This window comes from Chaetura pelagica, unplaced genomic scaffold, assembly GCF_000747805.2.
Source record: "Chaetura pelagica isolate M959 unplaced genomic scaffold, ChaPel_1.0 scaffold52, whole genome shotgun sequence".
Lineage (NCBI taxonomy): Eukaryota > Metazoa > Chordata > Aves > Apodiformes > Apodidae > Chaetura > Chaetura pelagica.
The window spans coordinates 1,418,574-1,432,795 of NW_009952486.1; the positions used below are offsets into that span (position 1 = coordinate 1,418,574).

Consider the following 14,222-nt stretch of genomic DNA (forward strand, 5'->3'; position numbering starts at 1 on the left):
AACACACACAGAACAAAGCAAAACACACACGGCTTATTTTTTATTTTCCTTCGGGTGTTCTCACTGAGGCCTCGACGTTTTTAGAAATAATGAGTTATACCAAGAACATTCTTCTCTTCTTACTAACTCCTCGGCATGTTAGAGGACAAGCTACATGGAGTGCTTTGATTTTAATTTTTGTTGGAACTGTCTCTGGCTGCATAATCTGCAGCCCAGATGTTGCAACAAGAGCAAAGTCCCTCTCAACACATACCCGAGGAGGGAGAATGGCTGGGGTTGCGAAACCCTGAATAAGCCTCTTGTCTCCTCTTTCTATTGAATCACTCCAAAAAGCCACAGAAGATACATGATTTACAAAGATACAAGAGATCAGCCAACAAAATACATGAATGAGTTCAAAGGTAAAGAGAACCAACATAGATTTATACCTCCCTCCTCCTCAGTCTGCACTTACAAAGTCTAAAATCATTAGAAATGTTTCCAACAAGCATTCAACATAAAACTCTAAGGGGGAAAGTCTGAAAATGTATGTTTTCAGACCAGATACTAAAATGCTGAATGGATACCACGCAACCTGACAAAAGCAACACAGAAATACTGTATATTCAGCATCTCAAATGAAATTCATTAGGCATGTGACTGGTGTAAATGGAGTAACAGCAAATTAGTACCCATTACAATATTTAAATTAATGGCTACTTGCAAAACTTCATTTTTAAAACAATTAAGATCACCTCGCAACTTTAATGGATTTCAAATAGAGAAAAAATGTGTAGTTCATTCTGAATGAAACAGTACTCAGGAATCTGAACTACTCTCAATCTCTACCTACAGGTAAATGATGGAAAGTCTCTGTTTGAATAGTTAAAGCTGTTTTCATGGAAAATGAAAAATGAGCCTTCTCGACATCATCATATTGTGGGCCTTGGATTTCCAACAAGAATTTCTCTAGAAACTGTAATTTGCAATGTTACATTTGGTATAATACCACCAGCACTCAGGAAATTCCTTGCCTATCTGCTTAGTAAAATATAGAAATACTTAAATTAACATTCCAAGGAATCTAGACATGTTTTTAAAAGTCTGCTCCTGGAATTAGTATTCAATTCATATCAATAATGATTTTTACATCTTGGACAAAATCATCCTCACCATGCAATAAATGAAGCTGGCAGGGCTTTCAGGGCTCACAGTTCAAAAGATGATAGATCTCTGCATAATGCAAACAGATACTCATGCCTTTTTAGCTCGGTCAATAAATCCTTTGAGAGAACTTTGGAATAGTGGGAACCTTGATAATGGCCTGTTATGAAGGAAGCTACAGAAAACTCTTCAAAACAGTTTGCTGTAATGGGCTGAGCACACATGGGGAACAGTTTTCCATCTGTCGCTACCCTTTCTGGAAAGCAAAACTGGACAAAAATGAGCGTAGGGGTAAAAGGGATCTGGGAAAATGTATTGTAAAAATATTTATAGCCTAGCCTCTGTTCTAGCAATATAAGTGGTGTTATGTTCACTTACCTCCGAGATGTATGTGCAAGATCAGGCCATAAAACCTTCAACAAAAGCTACCCAAAAGAGTCCTCAATAGAGTTATGCCCCAGCACAGCCAGCAGAGCAGCGTGGTGCAAATAGCTGATGAGCTCTACTTCACTGTCTTTCCTCACCAGCCATGTCAGAAATTGGCATCAGCACCACTGGCTCTGTGGCAAGAAATCACAATGCCACAGGAATGCTGCCAGATGAGAGGACATTTAACAGTGTCTTCCAACGCCTGGGATCCCAAAAGAGACACTAAATCCAACCCTAGTCTCTGCTAGATTAACAAATAAGTCTGAGAAACACAAACTTTTCTCCCGTATTTTATAATACTAAGCAGAGTCGCACTGAATTGCCAAACCACCCTCATGCTGTCCAAGGGTTGTTGGACACACTTTGTTAGCACAGAAAGCATGTGTACCCTCCCCAGAGGATGCTGACTCATCACTCACTGTGCATGGCCCCATCAGGTGCATCACTGCAGGTGGAGACTGCAGTAATTGAGGGCAGTGACATCAACAAACACACCTGGCAGCCACAAGTACTTGGCAAAGAGCCCGGGTGGCACAGGAGCAGGGAACCTGGCACTGTTCTTCTTCCTACACCTGCACAGCCCTGCACAAAATTACAGCCTGCTCCTACCGACTGCAAAGCTGACCCAAGGGCAGGACACGTTTCCTCAGACTACTGAGGTTAAACCACTGGGTCCTATTTAATCTGTTAGAACCATCAGTGCACCCGTAGCAGAATGGAACCTGAAAATCCTACCAGATTGGGCTGCAGTAACTGGTAAACCAGGTATTTCCAGCCTGCAGTCAAAACAAACATGAGAATAAAATCACAGCCCTTTTAACATTTTTTTTTCCTCCCCCTTTTTTTTAAAAAAAAAAAGCAGCAGTCAAAAGCCCTCTTGAAGGCTTGTTTACAAGCAAACCAGTCTCAAAGGCTGGATTTGCATTGGCAGGGTTTGGAGCCTGCAAAATAAACCTTTCTAGGTAGTGTTTTCCTTCTGCCTATAAGGGAGGAATGGTTTCCAGCGTAATTTCTCCCAGACTACATCCCTTTCAAAGTGCACTGAAGAAAATGCCTGTTTCAACACAGCTGCCCTCATCTGAGCTTCCCTGGGAGCCTCTGCACTCTGGGCACGCTCCTGCAATCCTTCCTTTCGCAGGGCGATGAATGGGAACACACACTCTGACAGCCCATTGACAGGGTGAAATCACTGCTGCCATTCAAACACAGGAGAATGTACAGAAGCTCTTATTTAGCTGCAATTTCCTTGGCAGAAATCATCCCACTTGGGTGATGCTTTATATTCTGATATAGTGGATATCACAAAACATCTTTTAAAAACTATACTTCTTTAATCAACGCTATGGTTCTAACCTGAGTGCCAAGTTGCAGTTGGAGAGAGATTCTACACACAACTGAAATGAAAACTGCTTTTCAATTACCTACAGTTTCCTCTCTACTGTCCTGTGTTCTTCATTCTCCAAGGACATTTGTGCTACTAATGTTTTGCATGCAACAGTGATTAATTGAACTAGACCACCAGTTGTGCTCAACTTCTATTTCACCCACAACTGGCTGTTCTAACAAAGGGCCTCTGGTAAGAGAACTGCACTTTGGCTCCTGAAAATTATTATTGTAACAGGCAGGCCAGAATAATTATAAAGCATCTGTTGAAATTTCAACTGCAAGGACAGTGACTTTCCAGGCCTCTTAAAATTTCATTCTTTCAACACATCTAGAGAACAAAGCAGAAGGACTTTACTGCAATTCATGCACTTCTTTGGAGTTCTTAATTCTTTGCACTTCAGCCAAGCTTCGTGTGCCAGAAAGAAATGACGTGATTGATCAGTAATTAAGGTTTGGGTTCTTAATTTGCAAGAAAAATTTCAAAGATGCAATTAATTTAACACGAACTTCTTGTAAAGGACATCCCTAAAAAACTCCTCTGGTAGATGCAGACATTTGGAAAAAACTTGGATTCTTGTACTAGGTAACTTCAAAGCCACTTTCAGTTCTGTGCACAGTCCTGCATGGGTGGAGCACACACCCTCTCAGGAGCTCAATGCCAAGGCTTGTACTGCTCCCTCTTCATGTGTCATGAAAGACCATGTGGTGAGAAGACATCTAACTGATTTTGTTACATGGACTTGAACACTGGAGAGCAGAGTAAGCCACGTATGCCACCCCATCCACCCCGGGTGTACACCTGGTGGCAGGGCAGGAAGCACAAGCAGCCTGTGGCAGATCCCTGCTGATGTGAGATGCTGGGCACGACATGAGAGAAACTGCAGAGACAGGACTGACCTGCAGAAAGTCCATCTGAGCTGCAGCCCTCCTTGCTGGCCCATGTCTAACCAGGTCAGGCATGTGGATTGGCAGCCTTCAGCAGAGAGGCTGCATGGCTTGCTTTTCAAGAACCATTTGGACCCACACGATGCTGTGACATACTTGATGTGCTGAGAACAGTGGGCATAATGCTCAGAAGGCAGCTGAAACTAATACACCTGCACAACACGTAACTGAAGGGGAAAAGGGTTCTGCATCCTGAAGAAATAATCGCTTGTAAATTCTGGCAAGTGCCTGGACACAATCTCTGTCCCTGATGTTTATTTTTCACTTTCAGCCTCCTACTGATGTGGCAAGTGACTAGAAGCACCTGCATGTTATTTTTTCCATTCACCATTTTTCTTAGAACCTTCTGCAATTGACTCAATAGGCTGTATTATCAAGCCTAAAAGTTCACTGATCATTGACTGCTTAAAGCTTAATTACTGTGCAAAAAACCCAAGCAAACACCCAAGTCTTTTAAATGTCAGCCAAGCAGCACCAGCACCTTCCTCCCCATGCCCCACTAAGGATGTTAATGTTTTCAAATCTTCTAAAAAAAGCTAATGTATGTGTCTTCCTACCTAGTCTACCTGAGGAGCAGCAGAAGCTGCAGAGATCCTATGATCCACATCATTCCAGTTGGTTAAAGCTTCCGTAAAGGCCTATTAACTTTTTACAAAGATAAAAAAAACAAACCTGAAATTGTTTCCAGCCAAACCTGGCCAATCCACGCTTAGTTTCCTAAAGCACAGCCTCATGTCATGGCATCAAAAAGCTTTAATTATCTGCAATGCTACAGCATATTATTACACGTGGAACCACTGACCTATTAATCCAAACATAACTAATCCCAGCACTGCTCACTGGAAAGGAGGGCTGAGCTCATTCAGGCTGCAGGAGACTGTGAGGCAAGCAGGCTGAAATATCTGTTCATGCTTCAGCAGCTACAACATGTTCATGGAGAAATCCTGGAGTACTCTGTAGGAAGTGTCAAAAACTTCCACACACGTTGTGAGCTGCCATCAGGAGTTTAAAGAAAATGGGGAAAAATTCTGGCACTCAGTATCTGAGTCTTCTGAGGAGCTTTATAAGCACTAGTACCAGAAAAGGTTTAAGAAAGTTACACCCATTCTAGGGCAGGGAACTTGGCTTACCAGACATAAACTAAAAAGTGAAGAAAAACTAGGACTTCTGATGTCAACCCCCTAGCTGTTCTTGTCTTCAGATCGTGTTAGCTCCAACGAGAGCTGTGTTACTCCAATAATGGAAATACAGGGTTCAGTGTATTATCTATTACCCTCTATCATAATACTCAGGATTTCCTACAGACACACGGGAGTGTCCAAAGGAGAAGGGATTTTAAACAAGCAATGTTTAGCAAGTTATTTTATAGAAATTTTAAGCAATTCCATACATGGGAAAATAACAGTCATAGGCAGAGGTAAAAATTTTATGATAATTCGAGGATAAACAATAAATATTTATTAGCATAAAATATTCAGCACATTGTTCTTAGTATGAAAGTTTTGATGAAATCTGAATAAATTCCTGGCCCTCCCTGTGTTACACAGGAAAGTCATCTTCAACTGCTTCTCATTTCTAACTCCCATATGACACATTTTACAATACCTATGTGATTAGGGCAGGAAGAAATCTGTATTTGTTATAACACCAAAAATGGATCAGGGTTAAGCCACCGTACTTTTCAACAAGAAAGGAATCTGTTCCACCTTCTGCAATGGTTTACTACCACATATACACACAATTATCTTTTTTCTTTTCCCCTGTTTAAATATGAAGACATCAGCCTGTAAGGAGTCTAATATGAACAGTCACCACAGTAGCTTATTTTTTTTCCACTGAAAAGTCAGTATCAGACCTCATTCTTACTCATCTGACACAAGAAAAACACTGCTGGATCAGCAGCTGTGTTCCCACCAGACACAAGGAGGAAAGGCTGTACTTACTTGTTAAAAAGATTCAGCCCGATCCTGTAGTGGCGTTTCCTGATAACATCGTTACTGAAGGCAGGGGAATCCCAGCTGTTGCGAGTTTCCTTGTGGTAGGTTTGCTTGCTCAAGGTTTGCTCCCTTAGGCTGTCTCTAGAAGACGATTCTGAGCTGCAGTTTATGGTGTCATTGGAGTTGGAAGTGCTGTTGATGCTGTCGTTGTCTCCATCGGAATAATCGGACTCTGATTTGCTTTGCCTGTTTGCTGTGCCATTGATAGCCAAATGACTATCTATAGGCCTACCCCTGTGCCTTGCCTCCTGCTCCTCTCGGGGTATAATCTTGGCAGGAATACTGTGAGGGATGTGTTTTGGGCTTCCTTGTTGACCAGGGAGCCCTCGGTCATAGGCATTTTGTCTCTTTAACGAACCTCTGTCTGAGCGATCACTCAAGTCCACTGAACTGTCACTGGGTGGCTCAATAGTTAGTAGTGGCAGATGATCCATTCTCATCCTCTGTTCCTGACATTCCAGGGAGGGGGTACTCCTGCAGCTCGTATCAGTGTCTATCTTATCATCTTTGTGGGTCATGGACCAGTACTCTTGGGAAGAGTTCACAGACCGGAGCCTCATATCAGATTCTGTGCTGGACGGTCTGTCTACTGACTGGGAATGTGGAAGGGGAGGAGATAACTCTTCCTCATCAATATATAACGTAACATCACTGTATGATGCTGTCATCTCATCCAGCTTCCTGTGATCCACGTTGTGAAGGGCTGGTTTTGTTGGAGCACAAGTGTCCCTTTCCATTTCGCGACTTCTCACTTGATCCGGAGTCTGGACTTCATCGGAGTGGAGGCTCCGGCAGTTCAGGGCATCATCAATGGACTCTGCCAGGGATTTCACCTGCCTGGAAAAAGCATCCTCCAGTTCTGTGATAGCATCAGCAAAATCAGTGGATGCTGCTGGAGACTTCATTGTAGCTGACTCTCCAAGGTCACCACATTCAGACGGTCCCAGGGATCCCAGCTTTGACCCATCATTTGTAACAGAAACTTGTTTTCCTTCAAAGTAGGAGCTGTGGACTTTCTCAGGCCCTTCAAAGGAAAACTGCATTCTCATATTGGACAGTACAATGCGTCTTGACATACGATTTTCAGACATAGAACTTCTGAGACGCTCGAAGTTCTTGTTCATCTGATACTGGCGGAAGGCGGTCTGGATGGTGCGGGCAGCATGCCTGGTTATGAGACGGCCCCCATACTTCCGTTCTAGCATTTCCACCTGCGGGAGGGCAAACACAGGCACTCTGTAGAATCACAGGACGGTTTGAATTCGAAGGGACCTTAAAGATCATCAGGTTCCAACCCCCCTGCTCATGACACCTCCCACCAGCCCAGGCTGCACAAGCCTCATCCAACCTGCCCTTGAACACCTCTAGGGATGGGGCAGCCACAACCTCCCTGGGCTCCCAGTGCCTTCCTACCCTCATGGGGAAGAATTTATTTCTGATGTCTAACCTAAATCTCCCCTCTTCCAGTTTAAAACCATTCCGCCTTGTCCTCTCCCTCCCTGCCCTTGTCCCAAGCCCCTCCCCAGCTTTCCTGGAGCCCCTTCAGGCACTGGAAGGTGCTCTAAGGTCTCCCTGGAGCCTTCTCTTCTCCAGGCTGAACACCCCAACTCTCCCAGCCTGGTTCCAGAGCAGAGCTGCTCCAGCCCTGGGATCACCTTTGAGGCCCTTCTCTGGCCCCTCTCCAATAGCTCCATGTCCCTCCTGTGCTGAGGGCTCCAGAGATGGACACAGTTCTCCAGGTGGGGTGTCCCCAGAGCACAGGGGCAGAATCCCTTCCCTGGCCCTGCTGGCCACACTTCTCTTGATACAGCCCAGGACACAATTGGCCTCTGGGCTCCAGTGCTCACTGGTGGCTCAAACGAAAAAACAAAACCCAACAACTATTATAATTTTGAGAATTTTTTTCAACCTGTGTGCTGCTTTTGAAAGGAAAAACTCAAAGCTACAGACAAACAACTGCACAAATAGTGAACTGAATAGTCACTTGCAAGCCCGACCATAAAAATACAGACAAAAATACAACCATATGAATACTATCATCAAATTAAGGTGTTGACAATTGGTGTGTTTGCATCTTGGTTTTCACACCGTGGCATTGGTGTGCCTGCTGGTGCCAAAGCAGGCAGGGCAGCACCCTAGTACAGCTTAACACAGTCACTCTTCCTCTGCAGGGACAGCTGCAGAGGACTGAAGTCCAAGTGTACAGCAAATTGCCATATTTTGGGAGTCAATCCTAACAGCAGCCATCACCTTTCCAGGAGTGCATCACTTTCTATGTAAGTAACAACCAGGTAGCACTGATTCACCCAGGCCTCACATCAAAGCAAACCCCCCCAGACCACAGGGTTCCAGAGGTTTCTCAGACAAAATACCCACACATGCAGTCTTCTTCCTCCAGCCAAGAAAATATTTCAGAATTCTAAATACAAATCAAAATTTATTTCCATTCCTGTAACCACACTCAACATTGCCACTGTGTCCAATTAACAGAATGAATATGCAAAATAAATAGCTATAAATGCTATCAATTTAAGCTAGTGAAAACGACATGTCAGTGCTTTTGGAATATTCATCAGGTATTCTCAAACCTTTGCTACCAAACCATAAAACACATCACTTATTTTAAAAATATTGAGCAATGTGAATAACTAGTCTTATTCAATTCCTTCCTCAACATTTAATTTCTGTTCTAATCAGTCTTTGCTGGATCCTGATTATTCACAAACACAAAACATCCATCACCAATTATTGTGTTTGTACCACAACTAAACACCACATTTCTTTCTGGCAGCATTTTTTAGCAAGTCCATGCAATATTCATAATACATCAATGATTCAAAAATAATTTCTCCTTGCCTGCAGATCCAGGTACCCTTTTTCATTAGACATGATGTTTTAATTCCTTATGCTATGTGCACACACCACCTCCCCACCTCATACTTTGGGGACCTTTCCCAGCAATTTCTCAGTTGAGACACTGCTGTGCAGGAGGCCCCTTTTATGGTAGGAACTAAATTCTGTCAAAAAAAAAACCCTTTCTAGTGCATTATGTCTACCATTTGGGAGTAGTTGCTGTGTTTCTTTCAGTGCTATTGCCAGCTTCAGCAGCTCCCATTCCCCTTCCACATTCAACATTATCTCCTTCGTGGCTCCATGTTTTTACACATGCATCACTTATTTTTAATTTTTTTTATTCCAGATGCAAAAATGCAGAGTTTTTGGCATGAACTGAGCTGGGACCACCTAAATCTCTGTGTAACACTAGAAGCAATCCAGGCCCAGTGCTGAATGAGGTGGGTGCCCTGGTGATGGAGGAGACAAAGAAGGTGCAGTTATTGAATGCTTTCTGTACTGCTGGAGACTGTCCTCAGGAGCCCCAGAGCCCTGAGGCCCCAGAAGAAGGCAGGATAAAGGGGGAGTTTGCCTTGGTTGATGAGGACTGGGTTTGGGATCAATTAAGCAATCTGGACATCCATAAATCCATGGTTCCTGATGGGATGCACCCGTGGGTGCTGAGATTGCTGGTTGAAGTCATTGCTGGGCCACTCTCCATCATCTTTGGTAAGTCATGGGGAACAGGAGAAGTGCCTGAGGACTGGAGGAAGGCAAATGCCACTCCAGTCTTCAAAAAGAGTAAGAAAGAAGACCCAGGTAACTATAGACTGGTCAGCCTCACCTCCATCCCTGGAAAAGTGATGGAACAGCTTATCCTCAGCACTGTCTCTAAGCATATCAAAGATAAGATGGTCATTATGAGCAGTCAACATGGTCTTTCCAAGGGGAAGTCAGGTTTAACCAACCTGAGAGCCTTTTACGAGGACATAAGCAGGTGGGCAGATGATGGTAGAGCAGTGGATGTGGTTTATCTTGATTTCATTTGACACCATCTCCCACTGCATCCTTGCAGCTAAACTGAGGATGAGGGGGATTGTGAACTGGTTGAAGGGAAGAAGTCAGAACTGTGGCCAACAGGACAGTCCAGCTGGAGGTCTGTATCTAATGGAAACCCTCAGAGTCAGTACTGGGACCAGTACTATTCAATGTATTCATCAGCAACCTGGGTGAGGGAACAGAGTGCACTGTCAGCAGTTTTGCTGATGACACTGAACTGGGAGGAGTGGCTGGCACACCAGGGGGCTGTGCTGCCATTCAGAGGAACCTGGACAGGCTGGAGAGCTGGTCAGGGAGAAATTTAATGAAATAAGAGGGCAAGTGTAGAGTCTTGCATCTGGGGAAGAACAACCCCATGGACCAGTACAGGCTGGCGTCTGAGCTGCTGGAGAGCAGGGTAGGAGAAAGGGACCTGGGGGTCCTGGTGGGCAGGAGGATGGGGTCCCACAGTTCCAGAAGGACAGGGAACTGCTTGAAAGAGCCCAGGGCAGAGCCACAGAGATGCTGGAGGGAGGGGAACATCTCCCTGATGAGGAAAGGATGAGGGAGCTGGGTCTGTTGGGCTTGGAGAAAAGGAGACTGAGGGGTGACCTCATCAGTGGTTACAAATATGTAAAGGGTGAGTGTCAGGAAGATGGAGTTAAGCTTTTTTCAGTGATGACCAGTGATAGGACAAGGGGTAATGGGTGCAAACTGGAGCATAGGAGGTTCAATGTGAATCTCAGGAAGAACTTCTTTGCTGTGAGAGTGACAGAGCCCTGGGCCAGGCTGCCCAGAGAGGCTGTGGAGTCTCCTTCTCTGGAGACATTCAAACCCCCTTGGCCACGTTCCTGTGTGATGTGCTCTGGGTGCCCCTGCTCTGGCAGGGGGGGTGGGCTGGGTGATCTTTTGAGGTCCCTTCCAACCCCTGACATTCAGTGATTCTGTGGTTAATCTATGGTTTGTCTTTTGAAAAACAATTGTTTAGTCCTTCCCCCCAAATGGAGGTTATTTTACCCCCACATTTGCATGTGTCAAAGGGGCTGTGTATGGGGCTACTTGTAAGGCATCCTGAAGCTTAAAAAAAATATTAAGACCTTCTATCACAACCCTGCCACTGCTGCCACACGTTTGCTACTATTTCTACCTGTAGTATAGATTAGGTCACATGTGTTGAAATAAATTACAAGATAGTATTTTGCTGGACTAATCTCAAAACAAATTATGGATTGTTAATTTAGTCGTTCTCTGAAAACCAAATATCAAACCAAAAGAAAAGAAGACTGGCACAGATGGTGTGAAAGAACAGTAACTAATACACTATAAAATAAATTAACTGTACTTTATTCTTGCAAAAAGGCTGTTGTCCTTCAGGTTTAGACAGAAAATTACATTATCACAGATTATCATAAATTTGGGGGGTTGGTGGGAATTTTAATTCAGAGTATTTTGGAATTCACCTAGATGATTTACTAGACTTGTGACTTTATATGTCTAATAAATTTTAATACATATTTAATGAATTTTTAAATGCATATTTAATGGACATTTCCTTTAGGCAAAGCCTTGGACATTTTCCTAAATACATTTAAGTACTTTCTGACATTTCAATGAGAGCTTTTCAAGTGCAGTAAAGAACTCTCCAGTATCAAGCTTCCTTTATGTATCATTGTCACTTTTTATTGTGTAGGACCCCCTGAACAAATATAAAATAACATCTGCAGTCCTCATTCTCCATCAAACCAGCATAAAAGGACAGCTGGAATTAGGCTCTGTGGAATATCTGCAGTGCAGGAGACCTCTTTAGTAAGGTTTGCACTCTATATCAACCTCTTATGAGACATCTAGCAAAAATGACTACCCAAGGTAGGAAAGGAAGTAACATTTTAGATCTCACAAGGAGGTCCAATTTACTAGCAGAGCTGGCATAATCTAGATCAAGGATCAGGAACTTGATATATCCCCACTCCAGTATAGACTTTGGTGAGCAAAAAGGCTAATCTGAACTCATACTTGCTAGCCCAAATATTGCCTTCAACTGTAAATCAGAGCTCAAGTTCCCTTCTCCCAGGCCTCTCCAGAACAAAACTGGATGATTCCCCAGCCTGAAACTTCAGAACACAGATGGCAAAGGAGGCTCAGCCCTTATACACTTCACTGACTGTCAATGTGTGGCCCAAAATCAGGAGCAGTTTGTTTCCTGTCTGCAGAATTTTGACTCTCTCCACTTCCACCCTGTTAACACCCAGGCTGGAGTGACTCTGCAATAAACCAGTATGATTCACAGCACACAAATATTCTGGCAAGAACGAGCTCTAACAAAAAGAACCCACCCACCCAACCACCACTGATGCAATGGCTACTGTTCATCTGCCAGTGCAATCCAGTGCATCCTGCATATTTGCTTACCTATTGCAGCATCATTTTCAAATGACAAATAAGAACTTATATGGCAATAAACATCTTTCAAATAGGCCTACATTGAGAATAAAGATTAAAAGGAATTGCTGAGACTGACTTGTCTGACTGGGAGCTTTCCCTAGTTGAGTGAAACTCAATCAAGACCTTGAATTCACCCCTAGGATTTGAGAGAATATCAGTGGAAATAAGTTCTTCCATTCTTTCAGCAGCAGCAAAGATATTCAGGTTTCAAAATGTCTCATTTTCTTAGAAAAACATTTTGACTTAGATTCTAGTAGTTGTCCAAATCATTAAATCACAATTCCTAGCACAACTGTTTTTACTGTTAACATTATTAACATATGTTTTAGGTGGGACACACAGACAACAGGACACAGAGAAGCGTCAAAAAGCCCAGAAATGCTGATGTATGACTACTTTAAACCACATTGGCAACAGGAAAAAAAGGTATTTTCAGCATCACAGCTCAAGTGATGCTAGAAAAGATTTTTCCCAGCTTACAGCCATGTTGTCTTTGTCATAAATTAGGTAGCAAAGCTCAAATACCTGCTTATCTTGTAGGTCTGAAGAGAGTTCATAGCTCTCAGAAAGTGATCTTGACCTCTTGATAGCCTCTTCCTCTGCCTGTTTTCGCAGTATGGATGTTGAGTGCTGAAGCTTCGGCCGCCGAGATCTTTGTCCAGGGGAGACAGAGTACAGCCCATAGGCAGAGTGGTCGTAATGGTCTGGGCTCAGAGCTGAGCTGTGTGTTATAGGTCCTTGGTGGTAAGCTGATGGGCTGTCCAAAGACGTGCCAGTGTCACTGCTTGGAGCTTCACCCTCAACACTAGACAGAACGGAAAGAGAGGAAAATCCTCAGGTGAGCACTGTGCACCAGAACTGTCAGCAACAAACAGCACAGCTTTGCTTTGCATCATGTTGTGCAGACACCCAGCATATTTTGTTCAAATTCAGATGCAGTTAGTACAGGGTAATGTGGCTTTCATGGCAAGCACCAGCATTTTCACTGCAGTCTAAGCAAGTCTCCATTCCTGTTGCAGAGGTCATCTTTAGAACAGGAGTCAAGCAGGAGAATGGAGATTTCAAGCATTATTTAACTTCATACAGCAGTTACCAGTAACATCCTGAGCAAGTCACTCAGCAACTACCGTGTAAAATAAATGACAACTTAATTTCTTATAAGCCTGCTCATTTCTAAGTTGCTCTAATTCACAATGACAGATGCTTATTTGTGTCTTTCCTTGTTTTCACATATAAAAGCAATTCTTCCCTGCTGATACACTACAGATTGACATAAAAAGATCACTGTCACATTACTCAGAGATCTGGGATTTGACTGATCTTGTGAGCTACTGTATTTCTAGAAGCTGAAGTCGGGAAAAAGCACCACCAGGAGAAATCTCCTTTATTTCTCCATTAGTGAAAGATTGCTCCCATGGGATACTTTTGGCATGCTTTGCAGCAAAGCATCCCCAGGGATGCTGTTTCTAGCTAATGAAAGCAAGACAGCATCAGGTAGGCAAAACACACCAGGAGCTATCAGGCAAATAAAACACTTTGTTTTCACGTGAATGCTGTTATTGTTAAGGAATAAAGGAAAAAACCCCTTTACATTAAAGGAGTTGCACACAATAGGAAACATTTTAAAACTGAGTCCTAGTCAAGGTTTACACTGAAGTAGTGATGACTAATAACAATCTGTGTTTGTTTTATATTTACAGTAGGGCATTCTCACATTGCTGCAGTGTAGGCACTTTCCCTCTTCCACAGTATCCCCTTTTCATCTGTTTCTCATAAATATTTACCATCTGCCTCATCCTGTGTACACACAACATTGAAAGCAAAAGGAAACTTCACTTTTTTTAATCATTCAAAAGACTTAGCAAACACTCCACACATGCACGAATATAAGCATTTGCACTATGTCCACTACCTTTTGTTTCAGGAACACCCCAACTCTAAAGGAGTACAATTCCACATGATTCCACCATGCCCTGTGCTTCTTATTCAGCTTTCATTCACATGTATACA

At 43.3% G+C, this 14,222-nt stretch overlaps 1 protein-coding gene across 1 annotated transcript in view; it reads right to left on the bottom strand.

The window, feature by feature from the left end:
- IQSEC1 (IQ motif and Sec7 domain 1) overlaps positions 1-14,222 on the bottom strand; it is a 197,078-nt gene that overhangs the window by 37,565 nt on the left and 145,291 nt on the right. The window contains exons 4-5 of the mRNA XM_010008862.1: positions 12,738-13,017; positions 5,847-7,111 (exon numbers count right to left, since the gene is read on the bottom strand). Of these exons, the coding sequence (XP_010007164.1) occupies positions 5,847-7,111; positions 12,738-13,017 (1,545 nt within the window). The remainder of the gene's footprint in view (positions 1-5,846; positions 7,112-12,737; positions 13,018-14,222) is intronic.